This window comes from Benincasa hispida, chromosome 2 (genome assembly GCF_009727055.1).
Source record: "Benincasa hispida cultivar B227 chromosome 2, ASM972705v1, whole genome shotgun sequence".
NCBI classification, from domain to species: domain Eukaryota; kingdom Viridiplantae; phylum Streptophyta; class Magnoliopsida; order Cucurbitales; family Cucurbitaceae; genus Benincasa; species Benincasa hispida.
In genome coordinates, this window is record NC_052350.1 from 10,973,504 (window position 1) to 10,989,844 (window position 16,341).

At 34.8% G+C, this 16,341-nt stretch overlaps 2 protein-coding genes across 3 annotated transcripts; one reads left to right on the forward strand and one right to left on the reverse strand.

The window, feature by feature from the left end:
* The first annotated feature begins 9,710 nt into the window (after positions 1 to 9,710).
* On the forward strand, positions 9,711 to 11,405 carry LOC120071162 (protein MHF2 homolog). 2 transcript variants are annotated; one of them, XM_039023267.1, is made up of 6 exons: positions 9,711 to 9,823; positions 9,938 to 9,986; positions 10,099 to 10,139; positions 10,481 to 10,520; positions 10,683 to 10,736; positions 10,820 to 11,405. In XM_039023267.1, exons 1-6 carry the CDS (start codon positions 9,800 to 9,802, stop codon positions 10,921 to 10,923), a joined length of 312 nt encoding a protein of 103 aa, XP_038879195.1. In that variant the 5' UTR covers positions 9,711 to 9,799; the 3' UTR covers positions 10,924 to 11,405. The 2 variants fall into 2 exon arrangements, with proteins under 2 accessions (XP_038879195.1, XP_038879196.1); XM_039023268.1 differs by lacking the exon at positions 10,683 to 10,736.
* Positions 11,406 to 11,959: 554 nt separating this feature from the next.
* LOC120071161 (leucine-rich repeat receptor-like serine/threonine/tyrosine-protein kinase SOBIR1) lies at positions 11,960 to 14,353 on the reverse strand. The gene has a single exon (XM_039023266.1). It carries the CDS (start codon positions 13,974 to 13,976, stop codon positions 12,066 to 12,068), a length of 1,911 nt encoding a protein of 636 aa, XP_038879194.1. The 5' UTR covers positions 13,977 to 14,353; the 3' UTR covers positions 11,960 to 12,065.
* Between the last annotated feature and the right edge of the window lie 1,988 nt (positions 14,354 to 16,341).

Here is a 16,341-nt window from a genome sequence, read left to right on the forward strand (position 1 = left end):
TCAGTGGCGATTAACTGCCCGAGAGGGTAAGTAGTGGAACTCAATAGGCAAAGTAAGCAGTGTTCCTAGAGATAGGAATAATCTTATGTTCAACCATGCTTTTTGTGATCATCTTGTCTTATGAATGCATCATTCATCATTTGGACATACTTGGGAGAGTAGTCTAAAGACAAAATCTAGGCTTCGGAGAGTCAGATTGGATCACATAAGCAAGAGTAGAAACTTAGGAATAAGTTCTATCTGCTATTTACACATCGCATGCACCCTAGAAATAGGATATGGTGGTATGCGGTCATCTTGTCTTAAATGCGCATAAGTAAGAATAGAAACTTAGAAATAAGTTCTCTCGACATTTTCGCATATGCATCGCATGCATATATTTGTGTAAAGCATGATCGTATAACTTGTGCTGGCTGGAATTACCCTTGCGATCAAGCTTAATGATGCGGTGAATTTATCCCCTCCATTATTTTATCTATTTTTCCATGCATCTTATTACGCGTTAACAGTTGTCGCGTCTCTACCAATTCTCATAGTCATACTTCCATTACTTAATCTGTTTAGTTAGGAGTAGGAGTAACGTATAGTCTTTTATTCATCGCTGCAAACACATTACTTCGCAACATTTAGTTACAAGTCCCTGAGTTCGACCTCGGATCACCCCGAGAAACTTGCGATCTCGTTATACTTGGCGAGAGAGCAAGAAAACTTATGGCAGAAACGCATGGTCATCGCATATATTCTTAAACGCATCTTGCATATTTCTCAGTCCAACGCATGACCATCGGCGCATGGAGATCAATGCATATCATAAGATGCACGCATATTTACTCTCTATTTTTCACGCATCAGGGAGCTGGGAACACATCTACACAAGATGGAATTCACTTCTTCCTCAAGGCAATGGTAAGTAGATAAATTGCTTCCTTCTAGCCTGAGAGGGGTTTAGTCATAGTAGGACTATGATCTATTGTTCATTAGAGGGATCAGTGGTACTTAAGGAGTTAGATGTAACTATAGGGGCAAAACGGTAATTTGGCCCAACTATACTTACGAACAATTTGTAAAGGGTCATCGTACTGTTGATTGGTTATATCCGATGGACGCATGAATATATCTGCAGTGCGAAGAGTACAACTGTCGGTCTTTAGTGGAGTACCCAACAGTTAACGGATGATGAATAATGAACTTAAAGAGTTTAATCAATTATTCACATATCGTTGGAGCTACAAGCTACAGGTCTATAAGGTCCCCTTGGTAGCTTAAAAGAATTTAGTTGAGAATCAATTTTTGGGTTAATTTAAATTGTTCAAATTAATAAGAGGGAATTTAATTATATATGATATAATTGTTATAATGTATTTGATACATTATAGTTTAATTAGATGAAATAAATATTTGAATGAGATTCAAATATATTTTCTATGAATGTGATTCATAGTTGTTAAATTTAATATAAATATGATTTATATTAATTGCCATAAAATAGAGAAAAGAAATTATAGTTTATATTGTATATGATACAATATTAAAACTATAGGTTGTGTTATATTTGATATAACATATAGTTTTATATAAATAAGATATTATAAGTTAGTTATAATATTTATTTATATTAATTTTATTATTTTGGATAATAATTCCTAATTTTTCTCCAACCACCATAGTGGGTGGTTAATTGGTTTTATGGCAAAAGGAATTAAAGAAAATTTTTCTTCTTCTTACTGACAGTGGTTACACGATTCAGAGTTTTACTATATGATAGAAAATATCACGGAATCGTTCTGTGTCTTCTTCAATATCCTTCCTCCTCCAAACCAAAATAGAAAAACCCTCCAAACTAAAATAGTCAGAGCTCACCATTCCTGAACTCTCACCCTTAGTATATCGAAGGCTCCTTATGTTAGTGTCTATTTTGGTTCTTGTAGAAAGTTTTCAAGGCTTGCTAAGTTCGAGGGATTTACACGAAGAAACATTCTTCAAAGGTATTATCTCTTGAACCCTATTTCTTTATAAAGAACATGCGGTAATTTATATATAATGCATGTCTTGTATGTTTACTGTAACTTTGTTTATTCAATCAAAATGGAATTTGGACGATCTGCTTCCACTCAAGGATCTCTTAAAACGATTTCCTTCATACTTAATCTGTCCACTTTATGAGATCATGTGGTGCAAGAATTGAGTTTGAGGACATATGTAACCACCAAATTTTAGGAATAAAATAGAATACAAGAAACATCTTATTGGTGAAAAAATGGTTTTTGTTGGCATAACAGTTTGAATTATATAAAAGGATTCTCTACGCTAAAGTGTGAGAGAATCTCTTAGAATATCTAGGACTATGAGACATGTCTCTAGTGTGATAGGGCAAGTGGGAGAGCATGTAGGGTATGCCCTAGGATACATGTCTCACCGGCTTACATTTCCCGACTTTAGTGCAAGTGGGAGATTGTTGGGATGTATGCCCTAAAGCCTCGTAGTTATACATTATTTGAATAATTGGTTGACAAATTTTATATAAAATAATCTGTTAAACAAAGATCCAAGATCATCTTATGTAATTTAAACATGTATGTGGAGATATACAAGTGGATCATGTTTAAGTGATGATTTAAATGGTCTGTAGTATATGGATAAGGTTAGGTGTCTTATCCTGATAACACTATTGATACGATCCGCTTTGTAGTTGTTACAATTGTTGTAAAGTACTACACATGATCTGATCCTGATCATTCATGTAGAGATATGTGAGCGGGGGTATCCTATATAAATAGTTTGTAGAAGATCAGCCCACGAAATGTATAGTCTCTCTTTATAACACAATTGCTAAAAGAGACTTACATTTCACTAGGATGACCATATGTGACTTGACCTGAATTCCATGTAAGTTGTGAACTCTTGCCTATGAGACGGTCATTTGATTTGTATGGGTGAGAGTGGCCAAATTTGCCAACTCAATAAGCCTACCATTTTGGAGATTTATCTAATTGGGGAGCCAGGAACACAACTACATAAGAAAAAATTCACTCATTCCTTATTGTTAGGATAAGTACATAAATTGCTCCCTTAAGGGCTGATTCTGGGGTTTGAACAATGAGGCGTCTCACCCTCTTCTAGCTTGAGAGAGGTTCAGTTATAGTTGGACTATATAAATTGTTCATTATAGGGATTAGTGGTACTTAAGGAGTTAGACGTAACTACAGAGATAAAATAGTAATTTGACCCAGCTGTATTTACAAACAATTTGTGAAAGGTTAACCCATCATTGATTGGTTATATCCAATAGGCATAGAAATATATCTATAGTGTGAAGAGTGTAGTTGTCGGTCTTTCGTAGAGTGATTGACAATTAATGAAAGTTGATTAATTTAATTAAAAAGTTTAATTAATTAACCAAGTATTATTGGAGCTTCAATCTATAGGTCCATAATGTCCCCTCCCCTTGTTACCTCAATAAGGACCAATGAGAATCAAATTAATTTTGGTTTAATTTGAATTGTTTAAATTAATTAAAGGAAATAATTGCGTAAGATATAATTAAATAATGTGTGTTGATACATTATAATATATGTTGTTACATTATATAGTTTTTTGAAAGAAATAAATATTTGAATATGATTCATATGAAAACTATATGTTAAAATTAATATGAATATGATTCATATTAAATTTATATAATTTGATGAAAGAAATAAATATTTGAATATGATTTAAATATTAATTATATGAATATGATTCATATAGAAACTATATGTTAAAATTAATGTGAATATGATTCATATTGAAACTGTTGGGTTGTATGTCCTAAAGCCTCGTAGTTTTATATTAGTTGAATCAATGGTTGATTTATTTTATATTACTTGTGTAATAATCCATTAATCTAAGATCCAAAGTTATCTGATATAACTTAAACATGTATGTGGAGACATACAAGTGGATCATGTTAAGTGATAATCTAAATGGTCTGTAGCATATGGATAGGGTTAGGTGCTTATCTTGATAATATTACTGATACAACCCACTTTGTAGTTGTTTCAATTGTTGTAAAGTACTACAAATGATATGATCCTGATCATCCTTGTGGAGACATATGAGCAGAAATATCTTATACAAAAAAAATTTGTATACAGACCAAACCATGAAATATTAAATCTTTCTTTATAATGTTGTTGCTAGAAGAGACTTACATTTCACCAGGATGACCATAGGTGACTTGAACTTAATCCTGAGTGAGTTGTGAACTCTTGCCTATGTGGGCAATCCTTTGATATGTATGGGTGAGAGTGGTTAAATTCGCCGACTTAATAAGCCTATTACTTTTGGGATTCGTCTGATTGGAAAGCTGGGAACACAGTTACACAAGAAGAAATTAAGTCATTTCCTATAATTAGGGTAACCAGGGCTTGAACAATGAGGCGCTTCACCCTTTCCTGGCCCGAGAGGGATTTAGTCATAGTTGGACTATGACTAATTGTTCATTAGACGGATCAGTGGTACTTAAGAAGTTAGATGTAAATACATGGGTAAAATTATAATTTGACCTAATAGTACTTACAAGCAACCTGTGAACAGTCAATGCGTTGTTGATTGGTTATATATAGTGGGCACATAAATATATCTATAGTGCGAAAAGTTCAACTGTCGGTATTTAGTGGAGTGACCGATAGTTAATAATGTTGATTAATTTGATTAAAATATTTTAATAGATTAATCTCATATCATTGGAGCTTCAATCTATAGGTCCACAAGGTCCCCTCGTTAGTTTAATGAGGACGGATGAGAATCAAATTAATGTTAGTGTGATTTGAATTGTTCAAATTAATTAAAGAGAATTAATTGTATAAGATACAACTAAATAATATATATCAATACATTATATAATATAATGTATGTTGATATATTTTTACGAGAAAAATAAATATTTGAATATGATTCAAATATTAATTTTATGAATATGATTCATATAAAAACTATAGATTAAAATTAAATATGAATATGATTTATATTAAATTTATATACTTTTTTGAGAGAAATAAGTGTCTGAATATGATTCAAATATTAATTATATGAATATGAGTCATATATGAACTATATGTTAAAATTAATATGAATATGATTCATATTAAATTTATATATATTATTGAGAGGTGCTATAATTTGAATGTGATTGAATTATTATTTATATGAATGTGATTCATATAAAAACTATAGGTTAAAATTAATTTGATTTTGATTTATATTAATACCTTAGGTTATTTAAAAAAATAATAAACTATAGTTTATGTTATATGTGATATAATATTAACTACAGGTTATATATTATATGTGATATAACATATAGTTTAAATATATATATTAAATTCAAATTTTTTATTTTGAATTGATTAAAAATAAAGGGGAGGGAGTTATATCTCTCTTGCCCCTAATCTCTCTCTTCCACACGTAACAAATTGGAAGAGAGAGAAAGTTCTCTCTCTCTGTGTCTCTTTCTAGTTCTCATTTTCTCTGTGATCTACAGAGAAGAAAAACTCTCAGTTATCTCCTGCTTCCCTCACGTCAAGACTGAGTACAAGCCCACACCTCTGCACGGTTTTCATCCCTGAAATAACAGAGAAGACTCCTTGGTGGTGTCTATTCCTGTTTGTTGAATTAGTGGATTTCGAGTTCATGAGATCGGGAAAAGACGACTTGAATTGGAGAGGAACGTGAAGATTTGGTCTTCGAGGGTATGTGATTTCTCAATCCCTTCCTTTTTATTTGAATTGTGAAAGCATGCTTAGGTTTATGTTTTTCCATGGTTTTCGTCTCTCTTAATCCTATGTATTATGTAAAATGAACTTTAAAGATTGATGCGTCCTATTGCTTTTGCTATGGGGAATTCCAATCCCTTCAGAAACTATATAGTTTTATGGGAGATGTTGTTATTTGAGTATGATTCAAATATTAATTTATATGAATGTGATTTATATAAAAACTATAGGCTATATTATATGTGATATAGTATAAACTATAGGTTATATGTTATATGTGTTATAACATGTAGTTTAATATATATAGACACACACACACACACACATATATACAATTAAACAGTTCGTGTTCGTGCTTGGAAGAGGAAGCGAGAAGACAGTATTCTTCAAGAGTATGTGATATCCCTTCCCTCTTATCTATATTTTCAGTAACAGCATGCTTAGGTCTTTGTTTATCCTTAGTTTTCGTCACTCTGTTTTTTTGAATGTTCTGTAAAATGAATTTAGAGACAACGACATCCAATTGCTTCTGTTGCGAGGAAATTTCAATCTTTTCAAAAGATGATTAGTTATTTTAAGTGTTTTAAATCGAAGGACATTTGCGTAAATTACGGCAATTTTGTGATTAAATAGATCTTCTTCAATTAGGGTCACTTTATCTTGGAAAGGGGAGGAGTTGCCACATAAAAGAGAGAGAGAAGAGAGAAAGAAAATTGCAAATAACTTACCGGCAATGTTAGCCATCTTCTTCTCGTTGTCTGTGAATGCTCTTATCCCCCTCATCTGCCCTACTTTCAAAGATTAAAGGTGGGTTCCAATGCCAATGACCCAACATTGTGAAGCACAACCGACTTCTTCTCGTCGTCCTTGAATGTCCCCGCTGACTTCAACTCTTCTCCGTCATTTCTGCTGTTCATTTCCAATATCGTACTGCAACTGCTATCTGGCAATCTGAAAATCGAGACTAAAACGTGAGAGTTGAAGAGATGGCTGAGAAGGGAGGAGATCTGTGTGTGAAAGGTGTGAGTGAGGATTTTGCTATACAAAATCAAAAAAATCCAAACTACACTTGAATTTCCTTAATTAGATTTGCCACCCCTAGTTGCATGTACTAAATAAAAAGACTTTTTTGGGGTGTTTGGCTCACCAACATGAGTTGAGTTGAGTTAGTATAATATATCAACTCATTGTGGCCTACCAACTTTAAATGTTGATGGAGTTGAGTTGGTATATTTTATCAACTCACCTTAACGCATCCTAACTCATCCCACCTCACCCCAACTATCCATTCTTCCTATTTTTTTCAATGGCTTCACCTATCGGCCACTATCACACTCTGAGAATTAACTCTGGACTCCGACAACCACCTCTGATGAAAACTTCAATGACCAATCCAAGCTTCGACAACCACCTCTGATGACAACTCCAACGACTAACTCCAAGCTTCAATAATCACCTCCGATGACAATTTCGACGACCAACTCTGAGCTCCGACAACCTTTGAGTGACCAACTTCGACAACCAATTCTGGCATCCGACAACCACTTCCATTGACCCAACTTCGACAACCACCTTTGCGTTAACAACTCCCATGACCAATTGGCTCTGACAACAAACTTCGATGACCAACTCTGACAACCACCTTCGTAGGCTCCGACAACCACCTTCGACTACAAACTTTGATGAAAATCAGTTTCGATAATCACCTTTGAGTGACAACTCCGATGGCCAACTCGAGGCTTTGACAACCACCTTGGACGATAAACTCAAACAACCAACTCTAATACGACCTTCATGCGACTAACTTTAGACTCTGATAGTCACCTCCAACTACAATCTCCAGCGAAAATCATATTTGATAATCAACTTCGGCCATATAAACTATCGCCGAGGATAGTTCTTTACCGTGAACCGACCACTTTCGTCCGACCAACTCTGGGATTCGAAAACCACCTCCGATGACAAACTTCGACAACCAAATCCAATACACCTTCATCTGACCAACTTCAGGTTCCGAAAACCGCCTTAGACTACAAACTCCAGCAAAAATCATCTTCGATAATCAACTTCGACAACCACTTCCGATTATTATAAGACTGATGGCTGTTAAAGTAAGTTTTAGGGTTGTTGATTATATAAAAAATATTATTTTGTCTACATTAAGTACAATATTTATACGTAATGAATTTACATATCAAACGAGTGTTAAGAATATTTAGACGAAAAGTACGTATGCAATTGAAAAGTATGTAACACATAGCAAGATTTTTTTTTTCTAGAACATTTTCTAGTAAGAATTAGTGAAAAATAGAGATCTGTTTTCTGATGACCCTCCAAATTTGGAGGAAATGAAAGTGAAACTGTTGAAGAAACATGGTGACATTCCATTTTTTGTTGCGATGATGGGGAAGATCTATTTAAAAAGATTTATGACACAATAAAAACATAGAGCAACAATAGGAAGAAAAAGAAAAAGAAGTAGATGATAATGAAATTCATGGAGAAAAATTAGCTAGAATCAAAAGATTTTATTTCGCTTTAGTTTCTCATTTTATTTAACCATATTTCTACCATAAATGTAATGAGTTAATTGTTGTTCATAGGCCAAGAAAGAAAGAAAGAAATAAAAGTTTTAAAAATTCAAAGAAAATAATTGTAATCCATATTTTATTCAAATAAAGATGGCTAGAATTATTGAATAAAAAAGTCTCAAAACAAAAATAGTAATCATAAAGGCATATTATTTAGAGTTCAAAAAACTACATCAAATACCCAAACATATGAACTCAACTCTGCACCCTAAGTACAGACATATGAACTGAGACCAAATAATTCTACACTCCAAACACAGACATACGAACTCTATAGATATATGAACTCCACGGACATGAACTCTAGATATCCTATCTCAACTCAGCATCCCAAACAACCTTTTTGTGAGTTCAAAAACTTCATAACCCAACTGGACACATTCCATATTAGAGGTGTTCAAAAAACTCGGTAACTCGACCAACCCGGACTATCCAACCCAAACCGCAAGAGTTGGGTTGGGTTAAAATTTTTTAAAAATATTAAATTCGGGTTGGGTCTTGGGTTACCCCATTTCATTTTCGGGTTAACCCGACCCGAATATATATATATATATATATATATAATGAAATAAAACATAAAACCGGCAGATCGTATAGGCTTACTCAGCGATCGTGTAGCATTTTGTAAGCTGATCGTGTAGCATTTGGTAACGATCTGTATAACATTGGGTAGACGATTATTATAGCATTGGTATGCGGTATAGGCGACCGTATTAGCATTTTTTACTCAGCGATCGTGTGGCAGAGTTAAGCGATCGTGTAGCCGAGCTCAACGATCGTGTAACATTTGATAAGCGATCGTATAACATTTGGTAGTCGACCGTATAGCATTGGATAGACGATCGTATAGCATTTTGTTACTCAACGATCGTGTAGCATTTGGTAAGCGATCATGTAGCATTTGGTAAGCGATCGTATAGCATTGGGTAGGCGATTGTATAGTATTGGGTAGACGATCGTATAACATTTTGTTACTCAGCGATCGTGTAGCAGAGCTAAGCGGTCGTGTAGCCGAGCTCAGCGATCGTGTAGCATTTGGTTAGCGATTGTATAACATTGGTAGGCGATCATGTAGTATTTGCTATTTGGTAAGCGATTGTGTAACAGAATCGGTGACCCAACCCGACCCAACCCATAAATTTTGGGTTGGGTTGACCTTCCAAAAATGAAATAATAAGGTTCATTTTTAGCCAATCCGAGTCCACAAAATTCTTCCAACCCGATTCAACCCGAACTATATACACCCTATTCCATATGAAGAGGTGGCTTTGGGCAGCCCTTAAATTTGGGCCCAAGATAAGCCCAAATGAAGGGCATAAGCTCAAATGGGCCGAATAAAAACTAAAACTAGCGGCAATTTGAAAACAGATAAAAAAAAAAACACGCTTGGTGTGAGATAAGTTGAATTTTGAAAAGTTGCTTCTTACAGGATCCCAGTCGCCAGTTTCGCTCACCATGGAAGAGAACGCATTTCATCCTGTAATTCTTTCATCTCCATGTTTAATCGTTTTCATCCAAGTTTAATTCGACGATTCTTTGTTCTTAAATGTCTGCTACGTTTATATTTTCTCTTCAATTATGTATAATTGACAGGATCTGATTCACGCCATCTTCAAGCTCGAGTGGAGCAGAAGATCACTTGGTTCGGACTTCGGATCACTCTATCCTTCTGTCTATCTATCTGTTTTGAATTCTTCGTTCCCTCTTTTTTGATCACTTCTTCATTTCCTGCTTTGGTGCTCGCATTTCCCCAGAGCGCGAGAAAAATGAGAATCCGGATGCTATGGATTGTGAGGTGATTCCCCTTCCCTGAGTTTCTTGTGATTTTTACTGTTTAATCGCTACTGCTTTCTTTTGTGAAAATGTTTGTTGTCGTTTTTCGTTTCGGTTTCACTGGTACTTAGGTTAATCTTAGAATGCTTTGTTAGTTCTTGAATTTCTCACGATTCCACCAATTTTATGCACATTTCTACTACCAAACATTTGCACAGGGCAGAAGTATATATGGAAAGTTGATATGTAGTCTAGCGAATTTAACTACAAGTCAGTGATTATCTATCTTGTTGTAAACATGGAGTTAGGTTTTTTCTCGACTAGACCAGTGGAGTTGATCTCTAGCTTACAATTTTTTTTCAGGTTGACGCTGGAACATCCAAGAAGAGCAGGCCGATGTCAGGTATCATTAATTTTTAGTTTACTTCAACTACTTACTAATATTTCATTTTTAAATTAGAGTTTCTATTAAGCATGCTATTTTCTATGGAGCTCGTGTTATTTGAATGGTTACCATCTACCGGAAGATGCAAAATCTATTTCTGACCTTGCGATTCCCATGCAGCCAATGCAAATGCTCTTAAATTGAGCTCTAAACTTGTACAAATTTTTGTCTCAGGTATTTATGGTGAAAAGTCAGATGCTTAATTTGGTGTCCAACTGTTTCCTTCTTCTCTTAGGTTAGCTTTTCTATTTGTGCAGAGGCTGTGCAGCGCGCTGCAACAATTGCTGAAGCAGAAGGTATTAACAGAATTGAAGCCACTCATTTGGAGAGAATTCTTCCGCAGTTACTACTGGATTTTTGAGGTAGCATTCCATTCCACACAATTCGATGTCTTGCTCTTGAAGGTTAAGTTCTTGATTTATCGAAGTGATTATTTGGCCTGTATCAGTCATTAATGAGTAAGTTTGCTGATATGAAAGATGTCTCACAAACTTAATGAGATTGGGAGGGGGGGAGTGGTTTGCAATTGGGAGAGTTGGGGAGACTTCTCAAGTTTTGTAGTCTTCTTCTGATCCCAATACAAACATCAATCTGGTTCATCAGTCCAATTATAACTGAGTGCTTCATAGTCTAGAGAATACAGCTTGGTGTTGATGTGGATAAATTTCTCAATGAAAGAACTTTCAATCCGTTAAAAAATGTCTATGAAGCTGGGTCTTGGTGTTGTCAAGTTATAATGGCTTCTATAATAGATTCCTCTATAATCAGTTAAAAAAATGTATTTCCAGGAGAACCAGGCAGCTAGTAAAAGAACTTGTATGAGAAGGGTGCCTGATTCATGTTCTTCCACTATCAAATAACTTATCGTGATTAGTAAGTAGTAGAAAGACGAGCCTTTCTTTGATGAAGGCACAATAAGAAATAGAAAAGCAGAAAAATAGAAAGGTAGAAAATATGAATTTCCTTGATCAAAATTTTATAGTCCTGTCCAGGGACTTTCTAGGGCAGAAAAGTTACATCCACCAGAATGTGAATGGTAGATATGGTACTATGGTAGCAGATAATGACCATTTAACATGCTATCCAGGGTTCATATTGTTAGGATGCCAGTGGACTGCCTCAATGGATGCTTAGTAAATAAAAGTAGTTACGTTTTATCATTTGATGTGTAATGTTGGGTGTTCTAAAGCATATGCATAATATTTTATGAAATGCTTACTGAGATGGACAAATATCTTGGTTGCAATCTGGATTATAGTAATAGACCAGTAGCTCTTTTTCCTGGCTCTCTTAAACTGATTTTTATCCTGTTAGCGGTGTTCCTCATCTTTCCTAAACCTTGTTATTTCATTTCCAAAATTGACGGTGAGGTTTTGCCTTAAGAATATGCAAGTGGATGATTAAAGACAATACAAATATGCAAATATATATATATTTGATTGACAATGCCCATCGTTGGAAGCAGAATCTAACAGATAACGTTCTTATACATGCATTATTATTTTAGACATTTTGAGAGGGAGTTTCAGGTACATCGTGCTTGATTTGTGACAGCATGCATCGGACATCCTTACTGTTAGGCCTCTCTTTTGGATTATCCATAGTGCAAAAGCAGGCAATTTTGAGGGCCAAAAGCATTTGCTCCTCCCAGCCATTTCCCAGGAGCTTTGGATCAATGGCTCCCTTAGGATTATCCGAAGTCATAACATTTTTCATCCACTTAACCAAACTCATCTCATCCGTGTTCTGGAAAAACTCATCAGATGGAAGTTTCCCTATCACCAAGACACCTAGCAGAACCCCGAAGCCGTATATGTCGCATTTATCAGTGAACTTCAATGTCTGATGATACTCCGGTGCGATGTATCCTACAGTACCTGCAACATTTGAAGCTGTCATGTGAGTTTGGGCATCAGGCATTGCTTTTGCCAGCCCGAAATCAGCAATTCGAGCTTCCATGTCATCATCGAGCAAAACATTTGCAGGCTTCAGATCTCTGTGAATAATACGTGGGGTATGGTTCATGTGTAGATACTCCAGCCCAGATGCCACTCCAAGAGCAATGTTATGTCGAGTAAGCCAATTTAGTTCTTTCACACCTGCTGAAACCTGATTCAACATATCTTGCAAGCTGCCATTCTTCATCAATTCATACACAAGGTAGTGGCAATCAGGACGAGGGACATGAGCCACAAGAGGAAGAAGATTCCGATGCCGGATTTCACCTACAGTTCTGATCTCCGACTTAATTTGACGCATTTTCTTGCTCATAAGTCTGCTATCTTCATCAGCTAACTCAGCCGCGTCCTTGGGGGGTTGAGTTATCTTCTTAATCGCAAACATTTTCCCGCTTTTTTCAGGTAATTCAGCCTTGTAAACTTCTCCACATCCACCTTTTCCAATCAGCTCCAAAGATGCAAGCGCATCGTCTTTCTCTAGAAAAGCCAAATCATCTCTTTTTATCAACTTAGGAGCAAAGATAGACGGACCTGAATTCTTGCTTCCACCTTTAATAGCTGCTATGACGAGTTTAAACAGTAGAGAAAAGATAAACCCCGATAAACTTCCAGCAATTGCTCCAGCAAGAAACCCAAGTATCCAAGAAATTATCTTCTTTGTTTTATTTTTCCGGCGCGGGGATGTCGCGGGAGCTGGAGCTTGAGCTTGAGCACTCGAAGTTGGCGCTGTAGCGGCGGCTCTGTGCGTACCTTTCGTACTGGAATTCTCAGCTAACTTATAACGCTTGGGAACTTCGGTAGCCGAGTGGAACTCAACACCCTTTACGATGGAGGCTGAAGTTTCGAGAAGGCGATTTCCAGAGAAGTTGAAGACTCGAAGATTACGGAAAGAACGAATTGAAGCTGGGATCTTCCCTGTGAAGTAATTATTTGCTATGGAGAGACTTTCCAGGTTGGGGAAATGCTTCAAGAAATACAAATTGCCCGTGAATTTATTGGACGAAAGATCGATGACTCGAAGGCGAATCAGCGAGGACAATCCAGACGGAACTTTTCCAGAAAGCTTGTTGTTTTGGAGATCGAGAATTTCCAGTTTCCGGCAGTCCACGATTTCGGAAGGTACTCGGTCAACGAGGTGATTATTAGAAATCGTAAGCTCTTTCAATTCCGTGAGCCGGCCGATAGCCGGAGAAAGAGAACCAGTGAGACCTTTGGAGTTGAAAATGAGCCTGGTAATCCTTAAAACATAAGTGCCGTTGTCGGAGAGCCGCCGCTCACAGAACACACCGGTATTGTGGCATGGGGAGGGGGAGAGTTGACCGTCAATGCCCAAGTCATTTTTAATGATGGAAAAGGCTGTAAGATCTGAAGGATCAAGGTTCAGTCGGGCATGGACATGGAGGAGGAGGGAGAGAAAAGCGAAGAATGGAAGGAGTTTGGAGGAAGGTGAAGCCATTTTTTCCGGCGGCGTATGAACGGAGTTTTGCAGGGAGGAAAGACTTGGCAGTAATGTTGGACGTGGTCTTCTTCTTCTTTATAGGGGCCTCTATCAGTGAGAATGGGGATCGCACTGGGATCGGTGGAGCCCAGTTTAATTTTCCTTTTTATTTACCCTCTCCAGTTCCACGAAGACGACAGAATGGCCGAGGTTGATTGGTCTGATTTTTTCCACAATGATTTTCCCTTTCTTTTTCTTCTTTTGGTTAGAATTCATGGATAACGTTGGTAATAATTAGATATTAGAATCTCGATTTTAGTGGGGAAGAATGCTACTAAAACCATCCGATTACTAGATGGCGATTGCACCTTCAATTTACATTTTTTTCCCCCGATCAATTGTGATGCATGGACCTAAAATGAGCTTAGGTTACTTTTACTAAATCATAATTAAAATTATTGCAATTATAATAAGTTTATGTTTTATAAATCTATCAATAAAAGTTTAGTTCAACTCTTTGTGTTAAAGATCCAGAGGTCCGTGGTTTAAATCTCTCTCAATTTGTATTAAAAAAAGAATTTACATTTATATATCAATCTTAATGAGCCTCACTTGCAAAGGGAATCATATGTCTTTGATTTTGTATATTACAAATATCGATGAAATCATAATGAATCGTAATAAAATCGAATCACAAACGTAATTAGATTGTTTTTTTTATCGCATTTATCTAAAAGTATGAATTTGTCACATTTTAGTGTTATTGTTATTGTTATTGTTAATGTTAATGTTTGACTATAACAGTAATAGTAACTATAACGGTATAAGTAACAGTTGCGATAAAGGTAACAGTATATATGATAAATTCATAATTTTCATTGTTTTAGTAAAAATATCTGTAACTGCAACGATAATATTGGTAAAGTTAGTGAATCTCATATAATTTTCAATCGCGATCAGATTGAGGAATGTTTATTTCTCAATTAGATTACATAATTTGATTACAAATTTGAAGGTGGACTCCACATCTCATTACTATTAGGGAAATTAGGTAAACAACAACAAAAATAATCAACTGGGGTCCACTTTTTACATTACCATTGATGTATTACCTTTGAACTAGTGTAAACATAGCCTTAATGTTGTAATAAAGATAAATAGCTTTAATGTTGTAATAAAAATCTATTGGTGTTTACTCTCATAGGGAAATGAAATAAAATATGGATGATTATCATAATGCTCTTTTTATATTTCTAATTAATTAAAACATGACAACTAAATAAAAAGGATAAATGATTGGAAAGTTAGTAAAAAAAAAAAAAGTAATTGTTTCATTAACCATATGTGGTAAATTATTGATTGACCTATAAGATTAAGTTGATGGGTGAAGACAAATTCAAGATTATATCATCTACCAATATTAAAAAGTATAATAAAATAATAATAAAGCTTTATAAATTGAACCCTTGATGTAAGATTGGTAATTTGATTTTTTAAAAATATTAAATGGTTATTTTTTTTATTGGTAACATCAACATCTCTATTTTTACACCAAGTTAGTAATAATAGTATTAGAAAGTAAGAATTTAGTTTTTATAGTTGGATAAATCCCTCATAAATAATCTTTACAGGGACTAAATTCTAATTATAAGCCATAGAGACTAAAATCAAACTTTCTCCACAGCATAGGAATCAAAATTGTAATTTAATCTAATACTTAATAGGATGTTTAAGGGTAAGATTGGTAAATAATTCAAAGAGAAAAAGAAAGAAAAAAGAAAAAGGAAAAAAGAAGAAGAAAAACCTCTGTTACTATTAAGACGAAGAGAAAAAGAGACTAGAAACTCCAACAACGAGCGTCGTGAGGAATGAAAATTCGCCCCCAAAAAATAGATTTTAACCGACCAGAACTCAACAAAAAAATATTAATGTTATTTGATTAGTTAAAGAACTACAACAGAATGTAAGTTCAAAATTTCAACTTCCTTGTAGAGAGCTCCTAAATTTAAGCGGTAGAAAAACAGTTTTTGAACATCAGAATTTAAAAATTAAATTATGTCTTTAATACAAATACAACTTTTACAAACTAAAAGCTTCATCTGTTCCATTTGAATACTTTTTTAACCAATGTAAATTTGTTTATAAATCTTAAAACTTTCAAGTAGTGATCATTTTTCATAATAAAGAAAAACAAAAGTAGATATTAAGCCTTTCTTTGAAAATTTTTAAAGTACTTGAATAATAATAATAATAATAAAAACTTATAATTTGTCAAAAACAATTGTTTGAAAGAGAAAAAAAAGTTTTTTTTTCTTTTTAAAACATTTTATTAATACTTAAAAGTCATGCCAGGCCTACCTTGAATTCCAACTCCAAAAAGTGA

Coding starts and splice junctions, on each gene's coding strand:
- LOC120071161 (XM_039023266.1), bottom strand. CDS start 13,976: ATGGCTTCACCTTCCTCCAAACTCCTTCCATTCTTCGCTTTTCTCTCC.
- LOC120071162 (XM_039023267.1), top strand. CDS start 9,800: ATGGAAGAGAACGCATTTCATCCT. Junction 9,824..9,937: donor AAGAGAACGCATTTCATCCT/GTAATTCTTTCA, acceptor TATAATTGACAG/GATCTGATTCACGCCATCTT. Junction 10,737..10,819: donor TGTACAAATTTTTGTCTCAG/GTATTTATGGTG, acceptor CTATTTGTGCAG/AGGCTGTGCAGCGCGCTGCA.